This window comes from Piliocolobus tephrosceles, chromosome 10, assembly GCF_002776525.5.
Source record: "Piliocolobus tephrosceles isolate RC106 chromosome 10, ASM277652v3, whole genome shotgun sequence".
NCBI classification, from domain to species: Eukaryota; Metazoa; Chordata; class Mammalia; order Primates; family Cercopithecidae; genus Piliocolobus; species Piliocolobus tephrosceles.
The window spans coordinates 49,724,023-49,743,518 of NC_045443.1; the positions used below are offsets into that span (position 1 = coordinate 49,724,023).

General features: G+C 46.3%; 1 protein-coding gene across 1 annotated transcript; it reads right to left on the reverse strand.

Annotated features, from left to right (window-relative positions):
- Positions 1 to 1,140: 1,140 nt before the first annotated feature.
- Positions 1,141 to 18,124, reverse strand: KRT72 (keratin 72). Its single transcript, XM_023211044.3, has 9 exons — positions 16,535 to 18,124; positions 14,440 to 14,654; positions 8,417 to 8,477; positions 7,931 to 8,026; positions 6,999 to 7,163; positions 6,361 to 6,486; positions 3,184 to 3,404; positions 2,492 to 2,526; positions 1,141 to 1,726 (listed from the first exon to the last, which is right to left on the reverse strand). Exons 1-9 carry the CDS (start codon positions 16,958 to 16,960, stop codon positions 1,536 to 1,538), a joined length of 1,536 nt encoding a protein of 511 aa, XP_023066812.1. The 5' UTR covers positions 16,961 to 18,124; the 3' UTR covers positions 1,141 to 1,535.
- Between the last annotated feature and the right edge of the window lie 1,372 nt (positions 18,125 to 19,496).

Sequence of the window (19,496 nt, forward strand, 5' to 3'; positions counted from 1 at the left end):
CTGGAGGGACCAGGCACCACAGAAATGTGGGTGGTGAAGTCTCAGTCAGGCCACACAGGGTGCACAGGCTGTCCATCAGCGGGTAATGGACATCTGAGGTCGAGAAAATGTTATGTGCAAAGGCCCTCGGGTGTTAAAAGTCTGACCTGCACGGGGAAAGGCTAGAGAATAAAGTGGGAAGCGATGCAGGGGAGACAGGATCTCGGGCACTCTGAATGCCACCCTCAAACGAAGCTTGCACTTGAAAGATGGTCTCGCATTAAGGGTTTTTCTCAAATTAACTGTGCTGACTCTGAGAAACAAACATTCTTTCTGAAACACACACATATACACACATATACACACATACACACAAACATACACACACATACACATACACACACACACACAGAGCTAAAAGAGCATCCTTGAATCTCTCAGCTTCTTACTCCACTGAATTTTTCTTCATAGTAGTTAGCACTGCTTGACTTCATATTATATATCACTTCGGTAGGTGCATATTTTCACTCTCCCTCTATGGGGCCAGTGTCTGTGCCTATTTTGTTTCTTCTGGTAATGCCAGTGCCTGAGCAATGCCTTGCTCACTAAATATTTGTTAAATGAGCCACTACTTCATATATACCTTAGACAGACAGGCTATAAGCATATACACACACAGGCCTTACACATTAGGGTAAAAAGGAAGTCGGTTAAAAGAAGAGGAAGGCAGGGCCACTGTGTGGGAGCAGGACTGGGGAGTGAGTGGTGGGTGGTGGAGAGTGAGACGCTGGGGAGAATGAAGGGACGACCACTCGCTACACAGACAGTGAGTGTGCACAGCTGCGGGTGCTTTAAGAACCAGAGCAGGAAGCTGTGCGGAGCTCTAACATCTGTATCTGATGTGGAGTAATGATGTCTCACAGGGCTATTGTGCAGAATAGGTGGCACAGGGCACGTGAAGCAAAGGGCCTGCCCAGCAGCTGCCTGGGTAATACATTTCAACTGTTTACAAGGATCAGCCCCCTCCCAGTACCTACCTGGCTAAAACCAGTGAAGAGCCACATGAGCCCAGGACCCAGAGTGAAACAAGTGTCAGATGAAGAAAAGTTAAGGCCCTGCAGATGGTGACATTCTGGGCAACAGATTCAACTGAGAACCAAACAGATTTACTCATTTATTGCAGGAGAAGCAGAGGACAGGACACAATCCCAATCAGAAGATGAAAAGAGTCCCTTGGCAGCAAAGGCCCTAGAAAGGCATGGAGGCAGAGGGGCTTGTAGCTGGCCGTGGGGAAACATCCTGGGTATGTGTGTTGTCTTTGCATTTCAGGCAATGACCCAACAAAACGGGACTAAGAAGGAGGCCACTGAGAGAGCTCATGACTGGACTCCTTGCATCGAAGCATCACACCTTGAGGACAACAGAGAGAGGAAATGGAGTTGGGACTGTGGTGACAGATAAAGCATTTCTTGACTTGGAAAGGGAGCCTAGGGAAGGAGAGGGAGGAAATGGGTGGGTTGGGAAGCCTTCTGCTCACAGAGCCAACCACTTGTCCATCATCTGGAGGCCTTTTTGGTGGCACAACTGCTCCCCGAGGTTTTGGCAAGGGGATCCTTGAGCTCGCTGCCACAGCTGCCTTTGGTCTTGACGTCTGCAGCTGCAGTTTTGTAGCTATAACTGCTCGAGGTGCCAAAGCCCATGCTGAAGCCAGCCCCTCCTGCCCCAGCACTGGTGCTGCTGATGACGGCTGGAATGGATGAGAGAAGATCTCAGCCCCAGTCAGCCCTAGCCCCACGTCAGACCCCCACATCCCGGGCCACCCCCTTTACTCTCGCCTGCAGTGGCTTCCTGCTGAGATGGATTCTCTCTGTTGTGTGTTTCAGTTTACTAAGAGATTTTTATCAGCACTGATCATATGGCTTCATTTTTCATGCATTTAGCCTCATACACTTGACCTTTTCCAATTAGTGTGTGAATTTCCCCCATGGGCAGGACAAATGAAGAGAGGCACTTCCCAGGGCCCATCTGGTGCTGCTGGTCTGCTGATGAGGAAAGGGGCCACTGAGGGCCCTGTCTCTCAGCACCACAGCATCTCCACACAGGCTCTCCAGCTTTTACAGCTGAGGATGTGCTCTCATTCATTCATTCAACCATTCCATCTAATTCATTCATTCCATCACTCAACCCTTTAGGCCCCTCAGTCCCCCTTAACTACAATCTGGGGCCTTTGTTTTGGTCAACAGAAAAATAATGTCACCATTAAGCATCATTCGTTGGATGATACACTCATGAGTATCATTTGATCTTTCTATAGGTTGTACTTTTGTCTCTCATGACAGTCTTCTCCATCCACTGCTTCCCCCTAGTTACTACAGCCAGTTCATTCCCTTTGCCCTTAAGTCTCCCCTGAGCCCCCTCTGTCATTCTGATTTCTCTTTTGTGTCATGAATTACAGGGACTCGGACTTCTGGTAAGGTGACTAAGGGCAGAACTGAGATCTGCAGATACTTACAGATGCTCACAGAATTTGGATATTCACCAGACATCCTGAAGAAGGAGAAGAAAAACAGGTAAATCCCCCATAAATAATCACCCCAACCACCACCTCTGTGAATAAGCCTCTCCACGCAGAACGTGCCTTCCCAACCCCATCCCAGCCTCCTTTCTTCCCACACATCCCAGTGCGACCTCCCAAGAAATAGAGAAATGGAAATCTGCTGCAAGGAGTCAGCCCTCCATCAAGATACTTTGGAACTGCTTGCTGTGTGGGATCATTAGGCCTCCACTTCCCTCTAGTTATTCCACTGGTCTTAGATGATTAAGAAGAATGAGCTTACCTCCCCATTGGAGCCCCAGGCTTTGCTGGAGCGACCTTGAACTTGGACGGCCCTTAGAGGCCATCTTGCTCCTCCCCACCCACCCACAAAAATGCACCATGAAGGGTCAGGGGATGCTGTTTCTCAAACATTGCTGGCATTAATACCTCCTCTCCCACAACCTTTGGGATTTTTTACAATTTGGTCTTTTTTGCTGTCCAATTTCGGCATTCCTAATCATGTGACAAGCCCATTTGCTGTATGGTTTTACTTCAGCAGGACCTAAACAGGACCAAACTGTTTCCCTTGGAGCTTCCTACCATAGCAGAGATAAAACTGGCCCCGACACAGGGTATCCGGCCCCGACACAGGGTATCCGGCCCCTCACCTGCACTCCTCGCCCTCCAGCAGCTTGCGGTAGGTGGCGATCTCCACATCCAGGGCCAGCTTCAGGCTCATGAGCTCCTGGTACTCACGCAGCATCCGTGCCAGCTCCTCCTTGGCCTGGTGCAGGGCGCCCTCCAGCTCATCCAGCTTGGCCCGGGCGTCCTTCAGGGCGCAGTCCCCCCGCTGCTCAGCGTCAGCAATGGCCGTCTCCAGATTGGCGCACTGAAGGGCAAACAGATCCAGCACTTAAGAGTTAGAGCCCAGTTCTGAGATCTTGCTAGGACAACCTCCCCTTGTTTTGTCCTGACTGATGGTAAATGCTTGGAGATCCTACTGGTTTATCCAACTTTGGCCATCCCTAGAAGTGAGTCTGTTCTTCCCCTCACTCCAGGCATGGTTCACCCTGGCTCATTCCTCTGCATCTGAAAGTAGAAAACCTTCACCTGGGAGGAAGGAGGGGAAGGCACTGAGAAAGTGGTTGGCCTGGGCATGTGGCCCCTGCCCTCTCCCTCCTGGCCTGAAATATCAGCTGTAAGATTCTTATGTCAACTCTGAAAAAAAAAGTCTGTGAGCAGCTAGACTTCATTCAGCTCTGCAGTGTACAGGTTGTTTTAGGAGATCCCATAAATCACAGGGAAAACATGAGGGCTAATATAGTTCCTACTAATAAAATGTCCTATAAACTTGCCACACTTAGAGTTTGGTCCCCAAATCCCACAGAGAACTATGCTAAATGGTAACAGGCTTAGAAGATACCTTTACATAACTGAGAACAGAGAACCAAACACTGCATGTTCTCACTTATAAGTAGGAGTTGAACAATGAGAACACATGGACACAGGGAGGGGAACAATGTACACTGGAGCCTGTTGGCGGGTGGAGAGAGATAGAGCTTTAGGAAAAATAGCTTAAAAAAAAAAAAAAACCATAGCTAATGCATGCTGTGCTCAATACTTAGGTGATGGGTTGACAGGTGCAATAAACCACCATGGCACACGTTTACCTATGTAACAAACCTGCACATCCTATACATGTACCGCAGAAGTTAAAACAAAAATTAAAATTAAAAATAAATAAATAAATAAAATAGACTGGGCATGGTGGCTCATGCCTGTAATCCCAGCACTTTGGGAGGCCAAGGAATGTGAATCACCTGAGGGCAGGAGTTCAAGACCAGCCTGGCCAACATGATGAAACCCCGTCTCTACCAAAAATACAAAACTTAGCCGGGCGTGACGGCACACAGCTGCCTGTGGTCCCAGGTACTCAAGAGGCTGAGGCAGGAGAATTGCTTGAACCCAGGAGACAGAGGTTGCAGTGAGCCCAGATTGCGCCACTGAACTCCAGCCTGGGCGACAGAGGGAGAATCCATCTCAAAAATATATATATATAATATATATAGAAAGATATATATGAATTAAAGAAGATACCTTTGCATAACTGCAGCTAGGGCTGTGTGCTTACACGTATGTGAAAGCCCCCACGGGGCTTCCTGAGCCCTTCAGTCCGGATGTATTCCCTCAACTAAGGTTTTGGTGAGAGGTGAGGTTTTTTTTCTGGGGTATGCCCATTTGTAAAGCCACATTTGCTTCACACCAAGGAAAGCAGCTGATCCAAGGCCAAATGGGCTGTAGAATATTGTCCAGCTGTCACCATCCTCCTCTGCTGGGCAGGCCCCCAGCAGTGCCAACGCCCTCGCATTTTGGATGAGTGGCTCACAGCCTCAAGTAGATGCCTAGGACCCAGCCTTCTAGCCACAGAAAACCCTTCCCCACCCTTGGGACTGTAGAGGTTTTAATCTTTCATGGAGTGGCCACACACACTGTCACCTGAATTCGTCAAACTGTCTTCTGTTCTTTTTTTACTGACCAAGATCCCACAGAGTGAACCTGGGACAGAGACACACCAAAAGCTTGGGTCTTCTGAATGTGGCCTGAGTTGAGAGGACTTGAAATTTTAGCATTCTTTGAAACAAATGTCACATGGATGCTGAGGACACCAAATGCCATGAAACTCTGCATGTGATGGAGGAGGCCAGAAGGGCAGGAAGCACCTTAGCTGAGGGCCTTCAAAAGGAGCCGCAATGGGGACTCAGCATTGTGAGTGATCCCCATTTGTTCCCCACAGAGGATATCTTCCCTCACCACCAAAGCCAGGTCACTTTCTGGTAATAATCTCATCCAACCATAAACACATAGCATTTCATTACTTAAACACTGTAGTAGAATACTGAGGGTAGCTTCAAACATCTGTGTTTTTTTCTGCACTTCCATAGCTCTTGATTAAACAAAAACACAAGTTATTTAATGCTGGTCTTTCTTCTTCCCACTACTATGAGCACAGAGGAGTTGTGTGTATGTGTGTGTGTGGGTGGGTGTGTGTGTGCGTGTACACGTGTAAGCATGCACCATGCAGGGTGAAAGATGGGGTGCAGAGGAGGGTAAGGAGATGGGGCCTTAAACCCTTGCACTGCCTCCACAAACTTGAGAACTCATGGGTTTGCTTGCTTTAGAGCCACAGGTGTGGTTGCAGGGGTACTACGTCCCAGAGAGTGGGACCTCAATGCGGTGCCCTCCCCACAGCACAGCACTAGTGCAGGAAGGTCCCCCACGAGTGCAGGGCCCTGAGCCCGATCTAGGTTGTGGGGGCTGTGCCTCCTCCATTTTGTTCTAAAATCTTCTGCTGGATTTTCTCTCCTCCCACAAGGAATCATCATGCAAAACCTTCAAATCTTACCTCCTGCGTTAGGTCTAAACTCCATGGCCTGCCTATTCCTACCCAGTCTTGTCCCCTGCTCCCTGCCACCCCTGCTGAGCAGCGAGCCCCCTGCCCTAGATAGGCAAGCTCACCTGCATGCGTGCCGTGCACATCCCTACCTAGGCTCATTGCTCCTGCCGGCTCCTTCACCTGCTTTTTCCCCTCTCCTGGTGTAATCTCACCTCCTGCAAAGCTTCCCTGGGGTCCTCATTCACCTCCCACCCCTCTGGGCTCCTGCAGCACTCACTTACCTACAGTGTGTAGGCTGCTTTATCCCTCCACATCTGTTCAGATCATCCTCTCCTGGTAAATTAGAGGAGAACCTAAGGAGGGCACTGTGTTTTACCCTTTCTTCATGTTATGTCTGGCCCAGATTGCAACTCAATAAATACTGTTAGTGGATTCATTTCATAGAACCCACCTGCTTCTTCACATTCCCTATCTCTGAGCGGATCCTCTGGATCAGGCGGTTGAGCTCAGAGATTTCAGCCTTGGTGAGTTTAAGGTCATCCCCATGCTGGCCTGCTGTGACCTGCAGCTCCTGGATCTGAGGTTGGGTGACAAGAGAAGAGGAACACAAGGATACTACTGAACTAGGGCAGGTTCTTTTTCTTCTGGACAAAAAAGTCCTGCCCTAGTTCAATAGGATCCTCAGGTTCTCAAACATGAGGGCCTTAGCGGAGTTTGAATTTTCTGTCCTCAATTTGCCAAAGTTAGAAACGTGAAGAAAACGTGAAGATAAGACAATGTATGTGAATTACCCATAGAAACAGAGTCAGAATCCTATCAGGGTTGTAGCTAGTGTGGCCTCAGCCAAAGGCCATGACAGGACAAGGGCTAAGCCCCATATAAGTCCACAAAACAAGCAGAGACTGTAGTTAATCTCCCTTACCCATGGGGTGGCATTTCCACAAGGCTCAACTCCAAGACAAAGGAGGTCTTGACTGAGCCCAAATACACACACACACACACACACACACACACACGTACACATGCACACATGCTGAGAGGGTGCTAGCTGTGGCCAGTGAGACTCAGCACACCTGGCACCCAGCTCACCTTGGTCTGGTACAGGGTCTCAGCCTCGGCCTTGCTCTTCAGGGCGATCTCCTCGTACTGAGCACGGACCTCGGCAATGATGCTGTCCAGGTCCAGGTTCCGGTTGTTGTCCATTGACAGGATGACAGACGTGTCGCTGATGTGGGACTGGATCTGAGCGATCTCCTGGGGACAGTTTGGGGAGGGGAGCTAGTTAAGGGGCCCTCATGAGGAACCAGTTTTTGTGGTCCTCCTGGGCAAATTCCTCACCATCTCTCTCTGCCACTCCTCAGCGTTTGAACTCTGCCTCAGCAGCAGTGCCTGGCAGGCATGTGAATGAGCACCTTAGGTTTCAGCCCCAAACTCTGGGACTCCTCTCTCCATTACACACTCAAAACCACTCTTGCCCTCTTCTACATTCTCATCCTCATAAACCAGCCACCACCACCCTCTGCCCATAGGACCAAGTCTGAACTCTTTACCTAGCATGTGAAGACCCCTAGGGAGTCACCAGCACTGATCCCTTCCCCAGGCCTCTGCACCCTTCCTCATTCCTCATGCTTTAGCACAGGACAGGCTCCTGGACCTTCCATTTTTCTGCCCCCCTCAGCACCCACTGAAATCTTCCTCTTTCTTCTCTCTCTCCAAGAACCTTCACTGATGGCTCAGGCAGAACCCACCATTCCTTCCTCTGCTCTCTGAAATCTCAGCTACATGGTGTTTTCCTGCCAGGCTGTGAACTCCTGGAGGGTGAGAATCATTTCTTCTCCTTCATGGACTCCTCAAAACCTAACTCATTGTTCAGCACCCAGAAGGGCCTTGGTGAATGTCAGGGCCACCAGGTTGAAAGCTTTCTCCCTCCCAATTCTTGGTCCACACCGCCCTCTAGCCAGGGGCCAGAAGCCACTTGTTAAAGGAGTAGACCTCCCAAGAGAGGTCAGCCAAGTCCTTACCCCTTCATAAAGGCACTTGAAGAATTTAATCTCATCTGTCAAGGAGTCCACCTTGGCCTGGAGCTCAACCTTGTTCATGTAAGCAGCATCCACGTCCTGGGAGCATGTGACAGTCAAGCCGCCCTGAGAGGGCCTTCCCTGCCCATCCCTCCCTCCCTGCCACAGGAAGCCTTGCTCTCTCCGCTCCCTTCACCCTGTGCTTCATGGGGGGCTCAGTCCCTGAGAGTAAACCAACTAACATGCAGTGCAATGGCCACACCAGTAGTGCAGTAAAATGCCCAGATTTTAGACTGGCAAATTCTAGAAACAGCATGCATCCCAGGCAAGGGACTTGGAGGGAGAGGTTGGGAAGTTAAAGTGCCAATCACCCCTGCCCAAGGGACTGAGTGACCTACAGGGCCCCTTTCCTCACCCTACAAGCATCACTGTGCCAAGTGGTCAGGGAGCCCTCTAGGCTTCTTCCAGCCCATCTTGCACCCCTCTTACCTTCTTGAGCACCACAAACTCATTCTCAGCAGCCGTGCGTCTGTTAATCTCTACCTCATACCTGCATGGGGCAAGACAATGAGATAATTCAGTTCTGCAAATACTCACTGAACTGTTAGTTATCACCTCTGTGCTGAGAGCTGCAGGGTGGGGGTCTTCAAACTGGGATTCATGTACCCCTGGGGCACACATAACCTTCCTAAAGGGGATGCAGGGAAGGACATATTTAAAGGAATCAATTTCCAGCTCCTCTGTCCCTATGCAGTCTGCCTTAAAACTACCTGCCTCAGAAGCACCTGTGGTTGACATGTCATGCAGATTCTACTGTCCCTCTCCCTGTCACAATTAGCCCCTCCCACATTATAGCAGAGGTGAAAAGGCATTCCCTTCTGGCACATGGCATCTTGATACTGTGCAATGACTCAGGGTGCAAAAACCTCCTAGGCACCAAACAAAAGCATTGTTGTCACTTTCAAACTGTATGTTATACCTATTTCTTATACATATTTCTGTTCCAGGTGAAGCAGAAACAGAAGCAAGGTCTAAGACACAGAAATTTGGTTAGGACTGGGATGTTCTTAATACAGACATATTGTTGATTGGGGAGGTAAGGGTACTAATCATTTTACTTAAAGACCTTACCTCTTCCATCCCTTATTATTCTCAAAGAATACATTACAGGACATTTGTGAGAGTATAGTAACGAAATAGAGCATTGGTAAGAAATAATCAATGATAAATGGATAAGCAAAATGTGGTGTATACATACAATGGAATATCATTCAGACTTAGAAAGAAAAAAAATTCTATACTATGCTAAAATATGGATGAACCTTGAGGACATTCTGCTAAGTGAAAAGAAGCCAATCACAAAAAGACAAATATTCCAAAAGACAAATGATCTCATTCATGTGAGGTACGTAGAGTAGTCTAAGTCAGACACATAAAGTAGAATGGTGGGAGCCAGAGGCTGGGAAGAGGGGAAGGAAGAAATGAGGAATTAGTGTTAAGTGGGTATACAGTTCCCATTTCACTAGATGGAAAGTGTGTTCTGGAGGTGGACGGTCATAATGGTTGCAATGTATTTGATACCACTGAACCATCCACTGAAAAATGGCTAAGATGGTAAATTTTGTTATGTGTATTTTACCTCAGTAAAACATTGAAAAAAAGAATTAAGGCTAGATAATAGCTTTTCTATTCATGTACTTAACATAAACAATCCTTTTCAGCTCTTTGCTCATTCCTAGGGCATGTCCCTGGCAGCCCCCTCCTCAAAAAGTACTGTTGAGTGTGGCGATTCCTCAAGGATCTAGAACTAGAAATACCATTTTACCCAGCGATCCCATTACTGGGTATATGCCCAAAGGATTATAAATTATGCTACTATAAAGACACATACACACGTATGTTTATTGTGGCACTATTCACAATAGCAAAGACTAGGAACCAACCTAAATGTCCATCAATGACAGACTAGATTAAGAAACTGTGGCACATATACACCATGGAATATCATGCAGCCATAAAAAAAAAGGTGAGTTCATGTCCTTTGCGGGGACACGGATGAAGCTGGAAACCACCATTCTGAGCAACTATTGCAAGGACAGAAAACCAAACACCACATGTTCTCACTCATAGGTGGGAATTGAACAATGAGATCACTTGGACACAGTGTGAGCAACAACACACACCTGGGCCTGTCCTGGAGTGGAGGCAGGGGGGAGGGATAGCATTAGGAGAAATACCTAACGTAAATGATGAGGTAATGGGTGCAGCAAACCAACACGGCACATGTACACATATGTAACAAACCTGCACGTTGTGCACACGTACCCTAGAACTTAAAGTATTAAAAAAAAAAAAAAAAAAAAAAAAAAGCACTGTTGAATGGCTGAAGCCGTGCAGGGTAGTGAAGGGAGTTATTTCCAGTGTGACTAGGATGTCTTCTGAGGCTGCAGATCTTTCTACTTATGCTATATAAAACACAGAGAAAGCAGTTTATACGATTTATCCCAGATTCTGTGTCTTATTCAAAAGACAACTGAAACCTTTTAATCAAATTATGTCATGAAACAGCTATTTCTATTCAGTCAAACTTTATTTTATATTATCTTACAAAATGCTTAACAATGTCTACCTCCTCTTAATAAAAATAAACCATGTGGTAGTTGCCAGACCAATTAATTTTTAGTAGTTTATATCTATTTCCTAAAATACACAGAAAACTTTTGACCAAGTGGGCTATCAAAATCAATGACATTAGTTATAAATAATTTTACATTATTTACTTCTAGAGGCCAAACACTAGAGTTCAATACACACATTAAAAATAAAAATGATAAGTTTTATGGCATCATAAACTTAAAAATAATTTATTATTTAAAAATATATTGCAATGAATAATTAAAAGTTAAACCATGAAAAAGTACATATTGATTTCTCTTATTTTATAACATAGTTGTATTAGTTATATTAAATCTAAATCATTTTAATCTTGAATGCTTTCAATAACCTATTATACAAGACATATTTCTTAGTTTATTGCTGAGTGGATTTTATAACAGTCCCTAAAGTACAAATTCTTATTTTTACTTGAATTGAGAAATGAAGTCAGGCTTTTTCTGATAAAAAGCAACTCATGTCTGTGATTTGAACGTGAAGACTGGCTTTTCCAATGAAGCTAGAGGGCAGATATTTTCTATATAAATTGAATGAGGTAAATCTGCAGCTCCAAAGTCTCAAAAATGTGCTGGTGTGTGTATTCGTGTACAAAAACATGAGGCAGAATCACATTATTCTTTAAGGATAAAGAATTGGCATAGGTGTATTGAGTATTAACAATGTTTTATGTTTCCAGTCCTTTCTGATCCATTGGATTAAACATGGTGCTCCTAAAGGACAGAATAAGTTGTATAAGCATGGTCATTTGATCAGTCTTGGTAAAGCCTTACTGAAAAATTTTCCACAAATTTGGAAGATAATGACTTTACTGACTACGACACATGTTCTTTTTGCAAGTCAGATGGTTTTTAAGTTTTGCTTTCAAAAAAAAAGGTTCTGAATTGTCCACTGACACGTGGTTAAACATGATCTTTAAGGATGAGTCATTATGTGATTTTGACATATAATCATTCACCTAAGAAAATATATGCTGAGTGTGGGGTACTTTGTAGGCACTTAGGATAAGTAAGTGAACAAAAATTTCCCTGCACTTATGAAACAGAGAGAGACAAACAACAAACACAACAAATAAGTCAATTATGCAGCATGTTAGAAACAGCACTACGGAAGAAAGAAAAAGCAGAAAAACTGGAAAGGCATTCTGAGAACTAAATAACACTGGGCTTGCAAGACTCCTTCCATTAAAATCTACTTATACAATTAAAGTTTCCCAGCACTTACCTAAGAATGGAAAACACATAGGACTAGAATCCTATCTCAGCTCGATAAGAACAATAATCATACATGGATAACTAAGCCACTTAGAAAAAAATCTGCCCCATTCAACTCATTAAGAAATGTAATTTCAATTTTTTTTCAGTTCTTATGTTTAATACTTATTTAACAAAATTAGCAATATATTTTGTTGTTTGGATAACTCAACCCAAAATAAGTCTTTTGACATTTAAAAACTTATAATGACAAAAAGTAAACTTTCTTTTTCTTTTTTTCTTTTTCTTTTTTTTTTTTTCTCTTGACAGAATCTTGCTCTGTCACCCAGAATGGAGTGCAGTGGCATGAACTTGGCTCACTGCAACCTCTGCCTCCCAGGTTCAAGACGTTCTAGTGCCTCAGCGTCCCGAGTAGTTGGGAACACAGACGTGCGCCACCGTGCCCAGCTAATTTTTTATATTTTTGTAGAAACGGGGTTTCGCCATGTTGGCCAACTAGCCTTGAACTCTTGAGCTCAAAGGATCCGCCAGCCTTGGCCTCCCAAAGTGCTGGGATCACAGGCCACAAGAAGTACGCTTTTTAAAATTTCAAGATACATGCATATTTTGTGATAGGGTGATCAATAAAAGACTTAGAGACATAAAAATATATTATATTAGAACAAAATTAGGTAGGGAAAGTGGCATAAAAATTGGAGTTCAAATAAGAAAAGGATCAAGGTAAAAGTTCTGATTTTTAAAGCAGAGCCCGTTGATTGCCTTTTTAGATGAAGGGTGATGGGCACGAACCTGCCGCGGCACCTGGATGCAATTGGATACATCTAAATGAGTGATGTGGCTATTACAATTTCAAATAGGAATACACATAATACATTTAAAATTATACTCTTTGAAACTACTTACACTTATGATTAAAAGTTGCAGTTTCAATTTTTTAATTGTGAAATTTTTTAATTGTGAAGAGTTTTCAAAAATCATTTCAGAGAATCTATGAGAAAAGCTTCAGTGTATACAATGATGCTTAAGACATATACACTGTGAATCTTCTAGAAGCTCACAAGTTTAACAAGAAGGCACATGCACTGAAAATTCTAATTCGCGGGTGATATATGATTAGCATTTCTTATGAAATATCATAAGAGAGATGCAAAAACCTGGCATGAGGACCCACAGGTGGAAGAGATGAGTGATAAAATCAATTTTAAAATACTCCCAATAAATGCAGCTAATATTTATTGTACCTCTTACTACGTGCTAAACACTGTGCTAAATTCTTCACACACATTATTTCATTTGATCCCCACAAAAGCCCTATGAAGTAGATTCTATTATTATCCCAATTTTATAAATGAGGCAAAAGACATGAAAATACTTGGCCAAGGTCATAATGCTAGTTACTAGTGAAGCCAGGACTTCTGACATAGGGAAAACAATGCCTTACATTTGTGTAGCACTTGGATTCTTTTCAAAGCTGCTAATACACTACTATCTGGCTGGCATTATCCTCTCAATAGCTCTGTTAGGTAGCAAGGCAGGTATCAGTATTTGGTTTTCATAAATACTAAAACTAAAGTTCACAGAGGACACAGAGACTCATCTGTGGTTGCTCAACTAGTTCATGGTGCTCAGGAGCACAAAACCACTCCAATCTGAAAGGCCCAGAGATAGCACTGCCCCTGGATGCCTCTGTCTGGGACTTCTGGACTATGCCTGGCAGCCCCCTGTTCTTTCCAGACGCTGCTTGCATCTCTAGTTGGGCGTCAGTTCCCATCTTAATTCCACCAATCTCAGTTCACACCGTATTTGTTTCTTCTTATTGGTGGCTATCTGAAACTGTTCTTTAAGCCTGTCCTTACAACCTGTGTGCTCTCTGAGGTCAGGGACCATGTCCCCTCCTTCCTCAGGTTCTTCATGCAGGGCTTGGGCCAGGGTTCTGCTTTGAGGGAATTTCAGAATAGAGATGGGCAAGTAGATTGAATATGGAGCAAGAGAAAGAACTCAGCTCTGACCATCTCCAGCCACTTCAATTGTGGAAGAAGCCACCTGCCCCTAGAAATCCTGGCATCTGGAAGCAAACTTCCAAAATATCAGGTCACACTGAGCCTTGATTTATTACTCTCTCATATTCGGCTCGACTTGGAGGAAGACACACTCTCTGGTTCCAACTCATTCTCAATCATCCCTCAAACATTCTCAATTCTTCTCTTTAAAGGCAGGATTCAGCAGCACAGCCATGATTCAACATGGAATAAGTTTTAAAAATTCTTTTTTTTTTTTAGATTTAAAATTTGTTCTGGAATTGGTGGAGTGTCTTACGTTCTGGGAACTGGCATGGAAAACTTCACTCAGGAGGAACTACAAAGGCATTTGAGATATCCATCAGGTTTTGATACAACTCTCTTTCCCCCATTCCTTCATTTTCAGTGCTAGAAATTGAGCACACATTTCCTAGACAGTTTGGAGAACTGGTGTAGGTAGATCTATTCTTTTCCTAAGTCCCACTCTAACTGGATGTTCCTCCCTCCCCTGGTAACAGCAAAGGATCTAAGAAGCAAAAATGCTGTCTCCAAACAAAAACCTCATTTGAAATCAGATTCTCCAGAAGCATATTCCCTGCCACTCATTCACCTCTTCTTGTAGTCTTCCACCAAATCCTGCATGTTCCTCAGCTCCGAGTCCAGCCTCACCCTGTCCCCAGACAGCGTCTCCAGCTGCTTCCGCAGGTTGCTGATGTAGCCCTCATAAATGGGCTCCAGGTTCTTCCTGCAGTTGTTCAAGTCCAGCTGCTGTAGGAGGTTCCACTTGGTCTCCAGCACCTGATTCTGCTGCTCCAGGAACCGCACCTGGAACCCAAAGGCAGTCATCGCCCAGAGTCCCCATGCTGTTGTCTCTCAAGAGTGAGGAGAGGGCCCCAAAATCCAGAGGAAGCCATCCTGGGGTTTGGGGGTAGGAAAGAGCAAGGCTCATCCCTGGGTGGATTCAGCCAAGGGTCATGCTCACCTGGATCTCCAAGACAAGAAATAGGACCCAGTCTATAAGAAATCAGAAGAGGCCTTAAGCAATGGTACTATCTGCCTCTGCCTTAGTGAGTTTTCATGAGACAGAGGTAGCTTCTCTTGCTATAAATGCTGGTGCTTTCTGAGTAAAGAGAAATGGGGAGCAGGGGAGAAACTGGGACTGGGGAGTAACATTGGAAAGCACACTGGCACTTAGAGCCTTCCTCCTGTTGTGTAGCCTAAATTGCACTTGGTTTGTTCATTTCTTTGTTGTTCACAGCAGGTTACCACATCTTCACAAGGTTCCTTCATACTTGACCAGGGTGCACATTTTTAGACTCAATAACTCTGAGCCCTCTGCCACACACCTCTTCTCACCTATCTCTTAGCTTGAGGGGCAGAAGGAAACATGCTAGGGAACAACAGACATAAAAGAGCAAGAGAATGCCCCAGCCTCTGGAACAGCTGCTGTGTTTCTTCCATGCAGACCTGTGCCCTGCAGCCACCTCACTTCCTATTCCCTAGCATAGTGGTGACACGCGGTCCACCACCAACAGTCCTGTCCAAGGTGAGCTCATTTCTTAGCCTCCTATGTCTTAATATCCTCATCTGCAAGGCAGAACAACAATAGAATGATGGGTTGTGCATTAGTAAATGAGAATCACTTGGGACAGCACCATAAATGTCAGCTATTGTTAAAAGGCTGTCCCCTTATCACTTACCGTCTAGACCTTCCACCCAGGTGGAGACAAGAGAAGCCCATTCCCTGTCTCCTCTCCACTCACTGGGGTCATTGCCTCGGAATCTCCAGAGACAACTTCCCTACTACGCCAATTTCTGGACGCCCCACCCTCAGCCTACACCTGTAACTTCACATGCACTCTTTCCAAGTGTCTCCTCAGCCTCACCCTTCAGTTTTCTGGCTCTTGTCTCTCACCTCCTCTATCACCTTCCTAGCTACACACTCATCCTACTCCTCAAGCACCAAGCACCAAGCACCATGTCTTGCAACATCTACTGGCCTGTGTCCCTAATGCCCTGCCCTGAATGTGGGTCCCATCTCCTCTTCTGATATTAGAAGCTCTCAAAGTGCCCATTCCTTGGCAATCCTGCCCCCTCCCTTCCCACAGTCCTGTCTCATGCAAGAAAGAAATGAAGATCCTTGATATTGTTTGGCTGTGTCCCCACTCAAATCTCAACTTGAATTATCTCCACGTGTTGTGGGAGGGGCCCAGGGGGAGGTAAATGAATCGTGGGGACCTATCTTTCTCCTGCTATTTTCCTCCTGATAGTGAATAAGTCTCACAAGATCTGATGCGTTTATCAGGGGTTTCCATTTTTGCTTCTTCCTCATTTTTCGCTGGCCACCGCCATGTAAAAAGTGACTTTGATCTCCCCAGCCATGGAGAACTGTAAGTCCAAATAAACCTCTTTTTTTCCCAGTCTGGGGTATGTCTTTATCAGCAGTGTGAAAACGGACTAATACATCCTGTTTATTGGAAGTGTGTGCCAGGCACTGTTCTGAGCACTTTGTAATCATCCCAATTAAGCCTCAGCACAACCCACTGGAGCAAGACCCATTATTGTGCCCGTTTTACAAATGGAAAAGGGAGGCTCGGAAAGGCTATGACTAGCCCACATTCCCATGCATCTCGCCAGTGGCAGAGCCGGCACCCCTGTGCACACTGCGCCCAACGCAGGCGACAGGCCGATGCCCGAGGACTCACCTTGTCGATGAAGGAGGCGAACTTGTTGTTCAGCGCCTTGATCTGCTCCCGCTCCTGGGCGCGCACCCTCTGGATCTCGGGGTCCAGCTCCACGTTGAGCGGCGCCAGGAGGCTCTTGTTGACGGTGACCTGAGGGATGCCCCCGGGCGGGCACACGGAGGGACACGCGGGTCCCAGCCCGGCGCTGCCAAAGACGGTGCCCACGAAGCCGCCCAGGCGGCCGCCGCCCCGCCCCGCCGCAGCGCTGAGAGCCAGGCGCCGGCTGCCCCCAAGGCAGAAGAGGCTCTTGCTGCCAAAGGAGGCCAAGCCCTTGACCCCGGCCCGGAATGAGGCGGAGCTGCTGCCGTTTCGGCCAGAAAGGACCGCGGAGCAGCCGCTGAAGCCCAGGCGCTCCTCGCCGGGGAAACGGGTCAGTTGGCGGCTCATGGCTGGCAAGGACCGGTGCTGGCTGCGCGGGAGGTAGGAGGGGCGCAAACAGCCGCTGCGTTCTCGGTCCGGCTCGCCCCTTAAATAGCCTGGCCGGCTGGAGTCAGCCTAATTTGTACCTCGACAATTCCTTTTAGATCCCTTGAGGCCCCTTGGGTTCTTCATGTAGGAAATTACCACGCCCTCACCGAGAATTTTGTCTGTTCCGCCGTGAACTCCCCATGAATCCCTATAAAGTGACCCAGAACCCAGCATTTACTTGGCTCACCTCCTGCATTATCATGGCTTAGCGACCTTATCTCCACCTGCTGGCCTCCAATTACTGGGGTTATTACTCCTGAGATCGCCCCTGGAAACTTCCAGTGGGGCTGGCTCCTCTGGGTGTGTGTCTGGGGAGACAGAGGTGTGTGAAGCAGATGTCCAGCCTGCTTCTGCTTCAGAAGGCCATGAATAGGGTCAAGAATATCCCAGAAAATCATCCTTAGCCTGTCCTCCTCCTGCCTCCCAGGCTTCTGCATAAGGACAGCTCTGTCCTGTGTGCAAGAAGGAAGTTCAGAAGGAGATTTTGGCCCCATCTGCAGAGACCTCTCAGTCTACTGGGGAAGGCAGGACACAGAGAGCTCCGGTCACAAGTGTTGGGGGTTGACTTTGGACCAGAGTGAAAAGGTTCCTCCACTAAAGCATTTCTAGATTAAGAATGGGGACCATGCTATCTGGGAGGGAGGGAAGAAGGCCTGGGGAGGTGGCACAGGAAGGCTCAGGTGTGGTTTGGCAGAGGACATTTCCTAAGGTTTTGGGTTGTTTTCATTTTTGTTTTCTTTTAATAGCAGAAGAGGCTCATTTATCCAATCCAGGAAACCTCTGCTCAGGTCATTTGCCACCCTGTCATTTCTAATTCAGCATCAAAATGTGATCAGTTATTAGGAACAGGTCAAGACTCTTCAGATCTAAAACCAAGAACTAGATTCTAGAACTTCATTCCCCTTTAAGCTACAGAGGCTGCTTCTTCCACCTAACCCAATTTCCTTGTCTCAAACTTAAGCTGCCTTCAAGTCGCCTCCTCTCTTAGCAACAGCTCTCCTGTTCCTCTGGCATGCAGGTAGGATTGTTTCATTGCTCTTATTCCTCAAGCTGTCTGAGTCCTGGGTATGTGTTCCATTTCCTCTCTCAGATTGACAGGGCCCCCTGGATTCACCCTTCCCTCCCCTGCTCCCCCAGTGCTCAGCCCAGGCCTTGGTCAAGGGGACATTCAGGATGATTGTGAAACAGCAGAGTGCTTAGGGCAAGGCTTGTTACTGCATCCTCAGTGATACCTTGAAGTCTGGGCTCCCCTTGGGGACCTCATGGGATGGCTAAATGGTACCCAAGGGTAGTTGGCTGACACAGCCTCCACTGGGCCAATGACAGGACATAATAACAGCCGCAGTGTTTACTCCACCGGGAACAAAGTTGTGAGGGCATTGTTAAGCTGTGGAGACGGCGCGGATTACAGATGAACAGATAACAGCGTCCGGATGTCCTAGGTGGGAGAGAGGGCGGGCTGTCAGTGCTGCCTCAGGGGAGGGGCTGTAGTCCATTCCCTCTGAAGGGAGGAAGGGCAGTGTCAGTGTGACTGGGTGACCAGCAGACCCTTCAAGAAGATCAAAGTTATGTTTTTCATTGTTACATGAGATTTTCCCTCTGCCCCGTCATTTTAGGCACTTTTTTTTCCACAAGCACAAAAATGAATTTATTTATTCCAGCCATTGAGAATAGAAAAGCAAAGAATGGATTACATTGAAAGAGGAGAATTTTTACATAGGATTGACTGACAAAGGGTGTCCCTGAAACCATTTTTTTTTTTTCCCCTGGAAATTTTCTAAGGAGTTGAGATATCCTGGGACCAGGGCTCTTATGCACAGGGTTAAGGAACCATAAGATTACCTTTTCTTATCTTCCCATGAGGGGTTGACTGGCTGGATGAATAAGGAATTCCTCAACCCCTGAATCACCTTTATTACAGATCATGAAAAGACAGAAGTGACACATGCAGATTTCAAAGGCCTCAGATGTGTGGGGATGTCAGCAGATCAAAGGGGGCTGAGGCCTGGAAGATGGGGTTCTCATTGCCTCTGCCTCTGACAGTGGCTTACGGTGTCACCTCAGGCCTTGGTGACCACCTCTGTCATTAGTTCTTGGGTTAAAGCAACCCCCAGTTTAGTAAACTAGACAAGGAACATTGCCCTTTGACATCTAGATCTTTACTACAAAAGATGGATGAAATCACACCAGGCCAAGAATTGAAAATGCATTGCTGGTTAAACTGGGTCTCCTTTGCCCTGCAACACTAGTTCCTGGGAAGTTAATAGGTATCATGGGAAAAAAGGTATGAGAATGGATTCTGTGCTGGGTTTAAAAAAAAATTAAGCAGGCATCTTATTGCAGGACTTTCTAGGCCCATTAACATGCTTAGTGCTAGAGCAATTTTAGGGCAGTGAACTATTCTGTACAGTACTGTAATGATGGCTACATGTCATTATACATTTGTCCAAACCCA